The sequence below is a fragment of the Macaca fascicularis genome, chromosome 16 (assembly GCF_037993035.2).
Source record: "Macaca fascicularis isolate 582-1 chromosome 16, T2T-MFA8v1.1".
Taxonomy (NCBI): Eukaryota; Metazoa; Chordata; class Mammalia; order Primates; family Cercopithecidae; genus Macaca; species Macaca fascicularis.
Window position 1 is genome coordinate 8,672,337 of NC_088390.1, and position 16,341 is coordinate 8,688,677.

General features: G+C 37.8%; 1 protein-coding gene across 42 annotated transcripts in view; it reads right to left on the reverse strand.

Annotated features, from left to right (window-relative positions):
- Positions 1–16,341, reverse strand: part of MYH10 (myosin heavy chain 10) — a 153,866-nt gene that overhangs the window by 122,824 nt on the left and 14,701 nt on the right. For all 42 annotated transcript variants that reach the window (XM_074018564.1, XM_074018545.1, XM_074018555.1 and 39 more), the window contains one exon: positions 5,380–5,536. In XM_074018564.1, the coding sequence (XP_073874665.1) occupies positions 5,380–5,536 (157 nt within the window). The remainder of the gene's footprint in view (positions 1–5,379; positions 5,537–16,341) is intronic.

Below are 16,341 nucleotides of genomic sequence, written 5' to 3' on the forward strand. Positions count from 1 at the left end.
CATACTCATTAAACACATTCCCACAAACACTAACCCATTTGGAAATCTTTTTATTGCTAATATCTTGTCTTACTGCACTGTGGTCAGAGACTGTAGCCTGTGATTTCTTCTTTCAGGAACTGAGAGTTTTATTGGTGGCCTGCTATATGAAATTGACATCACGTTTGTAAATGTGCTTTCTGCTTGCATACATACATTTTTCAGTATAAGCTTCCTAAGTTGTATTAAATCACATTCTTTAATATTCTCTTTTTCCCTACTTAATATGTCAAATTCTGAGAGAAGCATGTTAAAACTCCCTCTATAACTGTGGTTCACATTCTCTTCACATTTCCAGTAGCAACTGTTTTAAGTATTTGATGCAATGTCAGTGATGTATATGTAAGTATTATCTCTCTGTCCTAGATGATTATATCACACTATTTCTATCTTAAACCTCCAATTTCTCCTCCCTCCTCCTCACTCTCAGCTGAAACCCTGCTTCATTTTCACAAGCTCCTGCCAGCAACCATATCTGCCTACCCACCTGCAACACTGGTTTGAAAAATCTGGCTGTAAAAGGAAGGTGAAAAGAACGAACTTTCTTATTTAAAGTAACGGGTAGAACTTTAGTTAATAGGGAAAACGTAATGCTAACGTTAGGAGCCTATAAAAAGAGGAGCAGAGGATACAGTCACAACCCAGAATAATCAACACCACGAGATTGCTCAGAAGGTTGAGAGGATGTGTTCAGCATCAGAGGTGAAGGACTTGGTAAGACCAGCCTTTGACAGGAGTAGACACAAGAGAGAACGATCTGTTCAGCAAGCCGGGGCAGTTCCTCTCCAAGTGCCTCTGTGGAATGGGAAACAAGCCATCAGCCAGGGAGTAGAGGAGCAAGGAGGGACCCAGAGATCTGGAGCCTGCAGAGGTTTGAAATAGTCATTATGGAGAGTGGGAGGAACAAGGTAGGATTAGCAAGAGTTGACAGTAGAATCAGGGCTCGTGGTCATGAAATTACAGTGGCATTTGTGTGTTCCATTGTGTGAGTATAACTCTAGAAGCATCAGCAACCCAAGTAAGAGCATTAAAAGAGATAAATATCTTGATTCATCCAGGGTGGGAGTTTTACTAAACAAGTCTAACCAATGAACAATGGGACAAGGGAGGGGTTTAGGAAATGGATAGAAGAAGGCCATGAAATCTACACTACACAAGGAACAAAGTGAAGGGTGTTGTTCACATATAGGGGGAAAGAAGAACAACTAATGGGCTGAGGATCCACATGAAGGCAAAGAACACATTTAGGAGACTTCTTGACTGGACTACCAATATGGAAGGACGCTGCAATAGAACTTCTGAAACATTATCTGAAAAATCAGGTAATTCTAAAATATGGCAAAGTCTAGAGCATCACCACAGATGTTGGTGGCATAAGTCAGAGACGGAGGAAATGAAGGACCTTACGATCAAGGGACTTGACTGTCCATTAAAAACTATGAAGTAACACAGGGTAACGGCAAGGCTTGAGGCAGAGAGGAAACAATGTGCTGAGGCCCATTATGGAATGAGGAGAGGCACCAAGAAGAAAGCTGCTGAAAGTAATGAGTGGTGAGGGAGGTGCAGCTTTCCCAAGGCAGTAAAGGAGTAATGGTTTAGCAGACACATAGACACAGTGTTAGTAAGGACACTAACCCTGTCTCCCAGTGCATAGGATTTGAGTGATGGAGTCCTCTTCACTAAGTGGGCTCATACCCCATATGCGGGGGAAAGCCAAGTCTCAGTTAAAGCTTGAAGGAAAAGAAAATATTCACTGAAGATACTAAACATAGAGAAGGTTTGCACATCGGAGAGTGAGAGTTACCTAAGGCAAAAATGAAAAGGGAATATTACGGAAATGAAAACATGACTGGAAACACAGTGAATTTCATTCCAGGATTCCATGAAGATGGTGGACTCTCAGGTCTTAAATTTTCATAGTGGCCTAAAAAGGTGGCCCCTGCAGGTATTATAGCGAGCAAAACTTTCCTTTCCATCTATCCAGGTCAACAGGGGTTGGTAGCAGTGTTGGTGGCCTGCTGCTGAATGGAAGCTAGCTGGGATGGAACTGGGCTGGTGAGGTGTCAGGAGCAAAGGAAGACAAGCCACAAGGTGGTGAGCCTCACTGTAGGTAGTCCTAGGTGACCTCAGATGACTATGTGCAGGGTAGAGGCCTCAGTGTTCCTGAATTCAGTTCCTAACACACACTATTGCAAATGAAAAGCCTGATGCTACTGACTCCCTTTCCATGGACAGCATGTCATGTTACCCTATCCACCAAGGTATGCAAGACGAGGCATGTTTCCTTTCATTATTTCCACCCAGCACTTTTATCTGAAGACCTGAGTGTGTTTTTTAATTCCAGTGACCTTTTTCAAAAGTATCACTTTTTTCATGGAACCCGAGAGTCTACACACACATTCCATGTTTCCGACTCCTTCTCTCATAAGCACCATCTGATTCTTTTTGGTTTCCATTCTAGTCTTCAAATCTACTGCTTTAGTTTCCAATGGTGTCTAATCTACCATTCCATGCTTTTAATGAATGCGTGATTTTCTGCAATCAAGTTTACATCTAAGAATTCTGCTTTCATTCATTCATTCAACAAATATTTATTGAGCAACTACTATGTGCCAGGCACACAACTGCATTTTGATCCAGTATCCCCTAAAATCCAATTAAAAAAAAATTAAGCTAGCTTGCTGCTTTTTCACATAAAAAGCAAAAACTTTTCAATATTTTTTATTAATACACTTAAAGATGTGGGATGTGTGACCAAAAAAGTCTGTACATGATATGAAACTAGGAAGGATGATAAATACATTGGATGAAAGAAACAGAATCTTAAAAGCTCTTGGCAGCTTGGATGGGGAATTGAATCTAAAATGATAGATCAGTGGGGCCACGTGCTCTGAATTCTCCACATGGTCCTCGGTCAAGCTATTGATCCTCTTCTTAGGTCCAGTGACACTTGGCTATCCATTCACATTTGTAATTGAAGACCTAGATTGATTGGCATTGGCAGCTAGTGTGAGCTTTATCAGCAATGCTGCATATGCTAATGTCTGATTAGCCCTGAAGATGCCCCCTCAATTATGTCGTGTAGTAGACCAGCAGGTAGCCCCCTACTTACAAAATCAAATACAAAGGGAAATTGTTTAGAGTGGGTTGTTTTCATTTTCTGTATCAAACTTTTAAATTTTTATGTAATCAAAACCATCAACTAATTCCTTTTAACTTTCACATGGAAGTTTATTATTGTGGATAAGAATGTGTCACACTGCCTGGTTTTGAATCCTAGCTTGTATTTTTCACTTATATACTTTCTTCATCAAGTTATTTATTTCGCTTTCTTGTGCCTTAGTAAAATAGGGACAGTAATTCTATTTACTTTACAAGCTTGTCATGCACTGTATAACAGACACAAAGCCTTTACCCAGTGCTTGGCACACAGTAATTTTCAATAAATGTTTATTCTAGCACTAAAATGATATTAATAATAATATGATATGCTGATAAGCCGTATCTGCCTCATATCTTCCTCATTCTGTTTACTCAAGCGGAGTTTTCACCAGCAAAGCCACAGAGCCAACAATTCTTCTTCATACTGTATCCATACAGTTGGTTTGGGAACCCACTAATGGGATATTATTATCTGTTAACTATCATGTTAGATCCAACTCCTCATTCAACCAGTCAAGAAATTTTTAAATGCTGTTTCTGTTCATCAAATGTATTATTATCCCTCCCAGTTTCATGCCATTGGCAAATTTTATGGGCATGCATCCCACCTCTTCAAGTATGCTGATAAAAATGTTAAAAGGGGGCACACACCCTTTGGTGCACATCCTGATACACCTGGCCAACCTCAGTCATTAATCAGTCATTAATCAATATATTCACATTGTTTTCAAACTGCTCTCTTAACATATTTCAAGCCCAAGGATTGGTTTAAAGGTTCCCCTTTTTAAAAATTAGAGTGATACATATGAGCCTGTCCCTAGCTTTCTGGAAACTCCCCTTCTATAGAATACTTCAAAGACCAGAGGGTCAACAATCTCAACTGTAAGATGTATCTGTTTAAATGAGGAACAATATGGGCTTAATCAGAGAAGGAGGGCACTTTCTTCAATTTCTTCTCCCACATATGGCATAGTTTGCTCACTAATACACTTTTCTGCATCTAAAGATCATTCTTCTTAACAGAGACAGAACCAAAAACACAAAGAGTGGATGATTCTTCATTCTCCATATCTAACAGCAATTTTTCACAGTCCTAGCCATTTCTTAGTATTCCTGAAGAATACTAAGAAATTGTATTGAACTCCAAAAAAAATTATTAAATTTAATCTTTCTTTAAAAGCCTAAGATCATTTTTTAATTACAAAACTGTCCTTACCAACTTATGTCTGACACTATCCTAGTCTTGAAGTACTTCCTGTTTGCCCTGGAAGATCTGGTATATAGTAAGTATCCAAACAAAAACTAGAAGTAGGACATGGGTATTGTACTTTATTAATTCCTTCACACTATCCTTCAGACCTAATCACCAGAAAGGACTTGCCATGACCTGCAATTTGATGAAAAGTGGGTGCAGCACAGCCTGTTTTCTGAAGATTGTGGAATGATTTTATAAGAACCTTATGTTTTTATTAAAACTTATAGAATTTATTAATAAAAAATACATTAAAAAGGAGAGAGAGGGAGAGTTATTACAGAAGATTGGATTTTCACGTAGCACCAGGAACTCCCATGTTTAAATGAAGTCTTGTAGAGCAATAATATTAATTGCATTCAAAACCACTACATTCTGGTTTTTCAAAAATGTCCCTCCATAAATCATTGTGTCTAAAGCCAGGGTTCAAATGAATGACTCCTCAAATTTACATTCATTCTGATCCAAAGGAACACAATCAAAATCAACCAACTTAACACATGCGTTTTAACTTTTATTGTCACCTTTTACACGCTTTTAAATCACAAATAATACTTTATATAATCTTTCCCCAGTGAAGCATCCACCTTTCCTATTATTCTTCCTATTGGTTTTAAAACCTAATATAATGAGCTTCGGTTAGACTGGCTTGTGGTGGGAATCAAATGTATATGAAAACTAGATGCTTTTTAACATATAAATTTATGAGGTATTGTTTTAGAGCAACAAACAAACTTACCATACAGAAAATGGCTACGTTGTCTGTTTTAATCTTAAAAACTCACAATTTTTCTATAATAAACATTACTTTTTTATTAATTAAAAAATAAAATTAAAAACTTTTGTAGAATACACTGAGACATTAAAAAACACTAAATTACATTTAAGAAATTCTGAGCATTTAGTATTCAAATATTTCCAATTACCTTGAAGCATGCATCTGTAAGCGGATTCAGATATAGCATAGATGTGTGGAGGCATCTCATGACGCTTCTTCCCTCTGTACATTTCAATAATATTCTCAGAGTAAATTGGAAGATTCTTGTAAGGGTTTATAACTACACAGAAGAGTCCAGAATAAGTCTAGAATAAAAATAAAATAGAGTATTAAAAAAAAACCTCTGCATTTATCGGTCAGGGTCCAATGAGGAGACAGAAACCACACAGTCATTTAAGCAGGAGATCTTTACCTTTTGGATAATTATAATCTATCCCCCAAATTAAACTTAGCCTATAATGGGCAATTTAGTACTATGAACCACAAGTAGTTCTCCCACAGATAGCTTATTAAGTGGCACTCTGTGGGACTCAATTTCCTCATCCATGAAGTAGAAATAATGTGAGCTTCCTGACTTCATGGGGCTATCATAGGGTACAATCAATATGTTATTTACTTTTTTACATTCATTCTCTCGTGAGTACACAAGATGTGAAAGCTCGTTAATGCAGTTTCAGATTCCACATTGCAATTAATCTTTAATATAATAGCATTTGTCCAGTTTGAGTACAGTATCAAAGAAGAATATCCACAATTATCTAAAAAGGGTATTAAAATACTCTTCTTGGCCGGCCATGGTGGCTCATGCCTGTAATCCCAGCACTTTGAGAGGCTGAGGCGGGTGGATCACAAGGTCAGGAGTTCAAGACCAGCCTGGCCAAGATGGTGAAATCCCGTCTCTACTAAAAATACAAAAATTAGCCAGGCACAGTGGCAGGCTCCTGTAATCCCAGCTACTCAGGAGGCTGAGGCAGGAGAATTGCCTGAACCCCGGGGGGTGGAGGTTGCAGTCAGCCTAGATCACGCCACTGCACTCCAGCCTAGGCGACAGACTGAGACTCCATCTCAAAAAACAAAAACAAAAACAAACCAAAAAAACACTCTTCTTTTTTTCCAACTAAATATCTCTATGGCTGGATTTTCTTCATATACTTTAACCAAAATAACATATTATAAAAAAACAGAATGCAAAAGCAGATATGACAGTCCAGCTAGTTTGGTTAATGCTAAAGAGATTTGCAAAAATGTAAGAGTTTTCATCCATGTAATTTTTTTTGTTTTGGAAAATACAGGGATTTTTTTTCTTAAAAATGTATTTATGTTAACTTGTCATGATTTACTACTATTCTTTTTAAATGAATTAATAAAGATTTTAAAATGTATTTTAATTACTAATACAGTAAATATCAACAAACATAAGCCAAATAAACAAAAGCTCTTTGGGATCTTCAGTAAATAAAAGCTGCCAGGCTAGAAGATACAAACTTTTCCTGATCCATACTGTAACCATTACACAGAATTGGCCCTATGAATGCTTATGACTTAGACACAATGAGTTCTGAGAATATTCTACAAAACTGATTCTGGGCATTATGGAAAAACAAGAGCAGTCAGAACTGCTGACAGATGCTCTAACCCTCTCAGGGACTGAAGGCATCTGGAAGGGCATTCAGTTGCATTACGAAACAGACCTTTTATTTAAGGTGATTTGGGTAGACCAAAATCTAAAAGCAAGAGGACATGAAAAAAGGGCTGGAGAATTGGTACTGCATGGCCAGCTTCCCCAGGGAACACTAAGGGGGGTTCTAACTAACAGCTGCGTTCATAAGAGCTGAAACCCCCAGCAATTGCCACCAGAAAGCCCTCCAGAGGCTACTCTGTTTACTAATGCTAAACCAAGAGAATGAAAGCCTGCCAAAAAATTTCAAGTGATCAAAACTGTCTCTCTGGCTGCCCTCCTTGTATTTTCCTGAACTCACAATTGCAGGCTCAGATGTAGAACGCACTTCCTACTTAGGTTAGTAGTGTAGAAGGGGCAAAGGGCCCCCATCCTAAATTCAGACTTGGGCTGTTTGCTGAAGCCTTACTACTGAGCAGACCAGGAGGTTATCTGTCCATACTTTGCCTGAGGCTACATTATTACTATTGACTCCTCAAGTCTTCAGACTCTTCGACTTCTTGTATGCAAAGTGCAGACCTCTGCGAACCCTGGGTGGCCCTTGGGCTTCCCAGACCATCACCTTGCACTTTCTCCCAATCAAGTCTCTTGTCTAACTAGTCCTGTATATCTTTGCTGCCCACAGGACAAAAAGGCAATGAGGAACAGTAAAAATAGAGGCTTTATTAAGGGTGAGAAAAACAAAGGAGAGGCAACCTCAATACTTTTTTACTGAGTTTAATTTATATAAAGTTAACAAATCGCAACCATACATTGATGAATTTTTGTACACCCAACCTCACTTTCTCATTCAAAAATTAGATCGCAGTCTATCATGAAGCTACAGATTATACTCTTCAATTTTATAACAGGCAAATAATTAGAGACGAGAAAAGAAAAAAGCTCCAAGAAAGCGAAAATACACAAATTCAGTTTAGTGTCCCATAGTATGTATGGGATGGTAACAGATCATAACTGACATGTTTAATCAGAAGTAATTCCAACATGTGTGTCTACCATGCGTTAGGCACTTTCCTGAGGACTAGAATAAGTGAGAATAAGTCTCACAAAATGAGTTAGTCATCAAAAATATAAAAGGTTAACTAATCATCAGTATCCCATGCTTGCCAAAATGCAGCAGTAATCAATGCTTAAGAAGGAACATTATTAAAGTGTTTAATAAACCTGACTTCTAACTACCTAAAAAGTTAGGTATATACTGATCACTTGTATAAACTGATCACTGAATTGATACTGCACCACTTCTATCTTCCCCCACGCACACGGTAGGATGGTAATGTGTTGTTAAAACAATTATTCTGGAGACCTTAAAGTTCAAATGAACTTTACTAAGTATTTGAATACACGCACAAGATGCTAAGCTTCTTTATGAAACATACACTCTGGGTATGAAGACAAATAGATGCACACTAAACAAGCTACAATGGAAAGCACCAAAAAGAGAAAGAGAAAGATGAACAGGTATTATCAATAATGGAAAGCTCTGGGGCAGAACACAACAAACTCCAGGCACTGAAAGTCATGACCACCTTGTCAGAGACTGTAGAACGAAGTAAAAAATTCAGACCCAAATGGTCTTTGATGTTCTTTTTAAAGACCATGGGATCAGAAGAAGGGATAAAGGAATTCCTGTTAAAGTAGTAAAAGCACAAAACTCTTACAGTGGCAGGATATACTCGAGGCAGTGTGAGAAGACCAGCATAGCAAAAATAGTTTGTACCACGGAATGTGAGAGATAAGGGCCTAGAAAGACAAACTGAATAATTCAGATTTTGTCCTTTATGGGTGATGAGGTATTGAAGGTTTAGGAGAGAAAAGTGATTGGATGAAACAAGCATTTTAGACAAAGTATAAATCTGGCAGCCATATGGAGAACACATTGAAGGGGCAAAAGGTGAGAAGCAGGAAGACACGCGGAGACTGCTCAACTGTCCTGGCACAACAGGGCCTAGATGAGAGAAAAGGCAACACAAAATAGAGAAGGCTGGAGACTTCACAGTGCTCAGAAACTTTCAATACAGAAAAGCCATTAAAGACCTAAGTCAAAGAGGACTCCAAGGTCTCCAGGCCTTACAGAAACATTAATCATGGAAGGAAAAATAACTGATTTGTGGGAAAAGATAACGAATCCCTCTAATGTACTGACATTGTGGTGTGGTGGGTGAGCCAAGCAGGATGCCTCCTGGGCAGCTGGAAATATTGGATTGCCAGAGCCTTGGGAAAATCCTGAAGAGCTGCAAAGGCTTGAAATATAAGTTTGCGTAATAACACTACTGTATACTTTACCTAAGTGAGACATACAAAAATCTTTGCCGTTGGAAACATTTACAAATTTTCAAGCACACTATGCTGCTTTATGCCTCTAGGCTCCCACCCTATGCTGACCACTCTGCCTGGAATGCCTATCTTCCTCCGTCTAGGATTGGGAAATTTTACTCAGCCTGGAAGTGACAGGCCTCTGCTTAAGAAAGCAGGGCTATGTATATGAGTTGTTTCATAGGTTCAAAGGATTAGAGAAACAGACAGTGGAGGCTGGTGTAAATGTCAACACAATGGAGCAGAGATACAACAGTCTCCTACTAGGAACAGGGATTGAACTGGGAATATCATATAACCCTACATCCCAACTGTAGCTCTCAGAAGAAATCAGACCACCATCCAGAAGGAAAGGGAGGGAGGAAAGAATAATTCACCCATACCACCTGCAAACACTGCACCTAGGTAAAATTCACAGGCAAATTTTGAAAAAAAAACCTACACAATAAGGAAAAGATCATCATTCAGAGGATTCAGAAAGAAATTACTGGTGGAAATTATCTATAAAATAACTAAAAGAAAACTTTAGGAGATAGATTTATATCTGCAACAGAATATAGTATAACATAGAGTCTACATATTAGGACAGAGATGCATCAGAAAAAAAATAGGTGACCAGGGCCAGAAAAGACTGTAAGGAATCATCTGGAAAAGTAAAATTAAAATCCACAGTGGAGAAAATAAAGAGCAGAATGGATACCTCAAGAAATCAAGTGATAAGAGCAGATATTTATTCTAGGAGAGCATCCTTCTTAAAGAAAAATAGAACAATGGTAAAATAATAAAAGAAAAGGACGTTACAAAGACAAAACTTATCAGTAATAATAAGACATAGAGGGCACAGGAAGGATAACTAACATTAGTTGCTATTGCTCCTTTGAGAGAAAATAGAAAAAAACGCTGTAAAAAACAAACAAAAAACAACTTGAGAAAACTGTGTGTGTGTAAGGCATATACATTGAATTAAAAGGAATTCACTAAGATAATAAACGCAGAAGGAATTATGGCACTAGACTCATCATTTTGCAGCCCCCCAATGCCACAGTAGATCTGGACAATGTCCATCACTATTAAAATCCTCAGGTGACTGGCAGATGACACCACTCCTAATGCACAAATCAGGCTGGCAAAACCTAAAATGACTCACTGCTGATCAATCTCAGCATCATAACGTGAGAGACAATGTGGCACTAAGTGTCTCCTGAATCTGAATCCGTTTAAGCCTCTGGATCCAATTTATGGATTTTTCTCCTTCCAGTTTATAGGAAGCACCACAGGATTGCAATCAACAAAGTCCAGAATTTCCCATATTCTGGATTTTGTTGATTGCAATCCTATAGTATGCAAAAACAAAACAAAACAAAACAAAAGGGTGGGGGGAAGTGGCCGGGCATGGTAGCTCATGTCTGTAACCCCAGTACTTTGGGAAGCCATGGTGGGAAGATCACTTGAGGTCAGGAGTTCAAGACTAGCCTGGGCAATATAGTGAGACCCCTATCTCCAGAAGCAAAAAAAAAAAAAAGAGGGAAGAGCGAGATTAAAAGTGATATAACAACTGCTATGCTTTGACTGTGTCCCCACAAAAGCATGTGCTGGAAATTTAATCCCCAATGCAACAGTGTTGGGAGGTAAGGCCTAATGAGAGGTGCTTGGACAATGAGGACTCCACCTTCATCGATGGATTAATGCCAATTATAAAAGGGCTTGAGGCTATAAATTCTATCTCTTGCTCTCTCTTGAGCACATTCTTCTTGCCCTTCCACCTTCTCCCATGGAATGACGCCACAAGAAGGCCCTCACCAGATGCAGCCCCTTGATCCTGGACTTCCCAGCCTCTAGAACCGTAAGCCAAATAAACTTCTCTTGTTTATAAATCATACAATCTGTGTTAGTTTGTTATAGCAGCACAAAACAGACTGAGCAACCAATCACAATATGTCAACCTTGTTTGGATCCTGAATCGAACTGACCAACTATTTATGAGATTATGTATGAGACATAAGGAAAATAAGAAAAGTAACTGAATATTTGATGATATGGAATTGTTATTTCTTTCTTAGATAGGTAATAGTTATGAATCTCAAAACCTGTTGCTGAGAAGATGCTAAGCAGAGCTTTCAGCAGCACAAAAGTCTGAGAGAACAAAAATTAAAACATTCCAGCCTACTTAGGGAGAGGTAGGTGGTGGGGGTGGTAAACACTCCAGGCTTTCAGCTGGGACCCTGAAGGCTATACCCTAAGAGTTAAGACTATGAGAAACCGACCAGACCCTACACAGCATGAAGCCCGGTTGGAAAAGATGTCAATTCCTGCATGGACGACATGGCCTAGTTTCCCTAAGCCTGTCTGCCCAAAGCAAAACTCTAGAATAACCTTAATGCCATCCAGAGTCTCAAATTATTTTCACAATTCCTTGTACACAATAACTGGGCATATGAGGCAACAAGTTGTGGCTGAAATCCAAGATAATATCTGGAACCTCTGTGTGTCTATTTTTATTGACTTGTATTATTGCCCTGGGTTACAATATGTTCAAGTAATTAAAGACATGACAGAATTCTGACAGGGAACTGGAAACTATTAAAGGAAAAACCCAAATGAAAATTCTAAAACTGAAAAACAAAACAAACAGAAAAAGAAAACCAGCCAGTAACTACAATTAAAAATTCATGTGTTAAACAGCAAGCTAGATACAGCTGAAGAAAGAATTAGTTACGTGACATTTTAATCAGAAGCAAACAGCCAGAGTGAACCATGGGGGAAAAACAAGGATGAAAATGTAGAGGAATGTGAGAGGCAGATGAGACATGGTGAAACGATCTGGCATGTGAAGTATGTGAGTCCAAGAAGGAGAAAAAAGAATGAGGCAGAAGCAGTATCTGAAGAGATAATGGCTAAGAATTTTCCCAGATCAACAAAAGCCATCAAGCCACAGAGTCAAGACCACTACAATCTCCAAGCTGAATGCAGTAGTCCCCCTTATCTGTGGTTTCACTTTCTGCAGTTTGTTGTCCACAATCAACTGTGGTCCAAAAATATTTGGTGAAAAACTCCAGAAATAAACAGTTCATACATTTTAAATTGTACACCGTTCTGAGCAGTGTGATGAAATCTGGCACAATTCCGCTCCATCGTGCACAGGACGTGAACTATCCCTTCGTCCAGCATCATCATGCTGTACAGCTATTAGTCACTTGGTAGCCCTCCCAGATCTCAGATCAACTGTGTTCAAGTAACCTTTATGTTACTTAATAGCTCCAAACACAAGAATAGTGATGCTGGCAATTGTGATATGCCAAAGAGAAGCCATAAAGTGCCACCTTTAAGTGATATGGTAAGTTTTCAACTTAATAGGGATAAAATCATATGCTGAGGCTGCTACAATCTATGGTAAGAATGAATCTTCTATCCATGAATTTGTGAACTAGGAAAAAGAAATTCATCAAATCATCACAAGAAGAGTACAATAAGATATTCTGAAAGAGGGAGAGAAACCATACTCACATAACTTTTATTAAGTATATTGTTTTAATTGTTCTATATTATTAATAGTTATTGTTGTTAATCTCCTACCATGCCTAAACCGTAAGTTAAATTTTATCAAAGGTATGTATGTATAGGAAAAAACATCATTTAGATATGGTTCAGTACCATCTGTGGTTTTAGGCATCCACTGGGGATCTTAGACTGCATCCCTTGAAGACAAGGAGGACTCACTATATACAGAATAAAACTTCACCTAAGCCCATCAGAGTCAAAGTGTTGAAATTCAAAGACGGAGAAAATTTTAGAGACGGCCAGTGGCCAGGGTGGGGAAAGGAATACAGATGACCTTCAAGGGAATAACAGTCAAACTACAAGCTGAATTCTCAACAGAAAAAGACGAAAGGCAGAACCCGATGCAATGGCATTTTCACAATGTTAAAAGAAAACCACCGCCGGCTCTGAATTCCAAATCCAGCAAAAACCAAAAAAACTTCAAAAATAAAGGACGAGTAGATACTTCAGATAAAAGAGGCCCTTTCTAAAAGAATGGAAGCTAAAAGATGTGGAAAAAAAAAAGTAATGGATAAAACGAAATGAATATTGACAGTATTAAAATGTAGTATGTGTCTTGTGGGTTTTAAAATACAGAGGAAATTAAACAACAAAAGCACATAAATTAGGAAGGAAGAGGAAAGAAAATTGTTCAGGTGTTCTCAGGCTCTACCTATTATGGTCTACAAAGGAATAAGAGGCTCCACATATCTAATAGGTCGAGGATCCATGTTAGAATAGGTAACCACTAAAAGAATAGCTAAGAGAACAGCAAAACTGTATAGCTAATGGGGCGATAAGACAGAATAATAAAAATTAACCAATGGAAAAAAAAAGATTAAAAAAACAGAGCAGGTAGGATAAAAAGCAAGCAATGAATCAGAGGACAGATTTAGGCTAAAATTTAACAGTCATTATATCACGTGCACATAAACTAAACATTCCAGCTAAAAAATATTGTCAGATGTGAGACAAAAATAACCACCATAGGCAATTTATAAGAGACATATTTTAAATGCACAGGCACAGAAAAGCTGAAAGTAAGTTAAGAAAGCAATTAACCACACAAACGCTAATCAAAAAAAAAAAAAAAAAAAAAGCTATTGCAAATACCAAACTTTGCAAGAAAACAACATCACTAAAAATGACCATTCCATGATCTGACATCAAATTTCTACATCTGTATATACGTGATAATAGCTTCAGCATGTACATAGCAAAAATGGACAGAAGTAAAAAGGAAGGGATTTTCACAGTAATTGAAATGACAGATAATAAAGTATCCGTATTTTTCAAGTGCATAATGACCCTTTACCAAACTAATCGCATAACAAACCATAAAGCAAGTCTAACAAATATAAAAGGATTGAAATTATTGAAGGCATGTTCTTTGACCAAGGGGGGAATCTATTAGAAATAATAAAATAAACCTGAAGATCCCCTAGATTTAGAAAGTAAACAATTCACTTTTTTTTTTTTTTAATTTGAGGTGGATTCTCACTCTGTTGTTCAGGCTGGAGTGCAGTGGCGCGATCTCAGCTCACTGCAGCCTCTGCCTTCCGGGTTCAGGCGATTCTCCTTCCTCAGCCTTCTGAGTAGCTGGGATCACAGGCATGTGCCACCACACCTGGCTAATTTTTGAATTTTTAGTAAAGACAGGGTTTCACCATTTTGGCCAGGCTGGTCTCGAACTCCTGGCCTCAAGTGATTCATCCACTTCAGCCTCCCAAAGTGTTAGGATTACAGGCATGAACCACTGTGCCTAGCCTAAGCAATCCACTTCTGAATTACCCAGAGTCAAAGAAAACATCCTCATTAATTTCAACTGAATGATAATAAAATGTAACATATTAAAACTTGTAGAATACAGCTCTAGCAGTACTTAGAATGAAATTTACAGCTTTTAAAGCACACATAGAGAGGACCAACAAAGTCAAAAGTCTATTATTTGCAAAGAATAAAAAAATTGATAAGCCTCTGGTGACACTCATTTTAAAATGATACAAATAAATTATCAGTATCAGGAATAAGAGAAAACATGACTATAAATCCTACAGAAAATAAGCATATTATGAACAACTTATACAAATAAATTTGAACATTTAGATGAAACAGATAAATTCCTAGACAAACATAATTATCAAAACTGACACAAGGCCAGGAGCAGTGGCTCACGTCTGTAATCCTAACACTTTGGGAGGTCAAGGTAGGTAAATTGCTTGAGTTCAGGGTTTCGAGACAAGATTGGCCAACATGGTGAAATCCCGTCTATAAAAAATACAGAAATTAGCCGGGCATGGTCCCAGCTACTCAGGAGGCTAAGGCAGGAAGATTACATGAGCCCAGGACTTCAAGGCTGCATGAGTTATGATTGCACCACTGCAATCTAGCCTGGGTGACAGAGTGAGACCCTGTCTCAAAAAAAAAAAAAAAAAAAAAAAAAAAAAAAAAAGAAAAGAAAAGAAAAGAAAAGAATTAAAAAAAAAAAACCACACAAATAAAAATCTGAAAAGTTCTATATCTATTACAGAAAAACTTCCCCACAAAGAAAACACTATCATTACTTTAAAAAGAAATAACATCAATCCTATCCAAACTCTTCCAGAGAACAAAGATTAAACATTTCCCAATTCATTTGATAAAACCAGCATAATCTTGATAGCAAAATATGACAAAGGTATTATAAGAAAGGAAAATTTTAAGTTAATCTCACTGATGAATGTAGATGCAAAAATCCTAAACAAAATACTAGCAAACAGATTCTAGGAATCTCACTCTCTCTTTGTGTATACATAAAGAATACTTGGTCTTTGCAAGGTTAATTTACACTCAAAAATATGCATAATTCTCCACAATAACAAAATAAGAAGAAAAATCACATTATCATCTTATTAAATAATGAAAAACATTTGATAAATTAACATCCATTAATTTTTTTCAAAATCATCCATTCAGGATAAAAAAATCACCCATTCAGGAATACAAGAAAATCTCCCTTAATCTGATAAAGAATCAGTATTTAAAAAAACACCAATTACAGCAAATATCATTCTTAATGATGAAATGTTGAAAGCTTTCCCTCTGAGATCAGAAATGATACAAGGATGCCTCTGATTATCACTTCTGTTCAAAAACCACTGTACTGAAAATTCTAGACAGTGCAATAAAGCAAGTAAAAGAAATGTGTGTGAACTGGCTGGGCATGGTGGCCCATGCCTATAATCCCAACAGTTTGGGAGGCTGAGGTAGGTGGATTGCTTTTGCCGAGTAGTTCGTCACCAGCCTGGGCAACATGGCAAAACCCTGTCTCTACAAAAATACAAAAATCAGCCAGGCATGGTGGTACGTGCCTGTGGTCCCTGCTACTCGGGAGGCTGAGGTGAGAGGATCGCTTGAGCCCAGGAGGTTGAGGGTGTATTAAGCCACGAGTATCCCACTGCACTACAGCCTGGTTGACAGAGCAAAACCTTGTCTCCAAAAAAAAAAGAAAAGTATAAGATTTAGTAAAAAATAAAACTCATTATTTGTGGACAACATGTGTGCTCATAGAAAATCCAACAGAATTTTCAGCTAAACTAT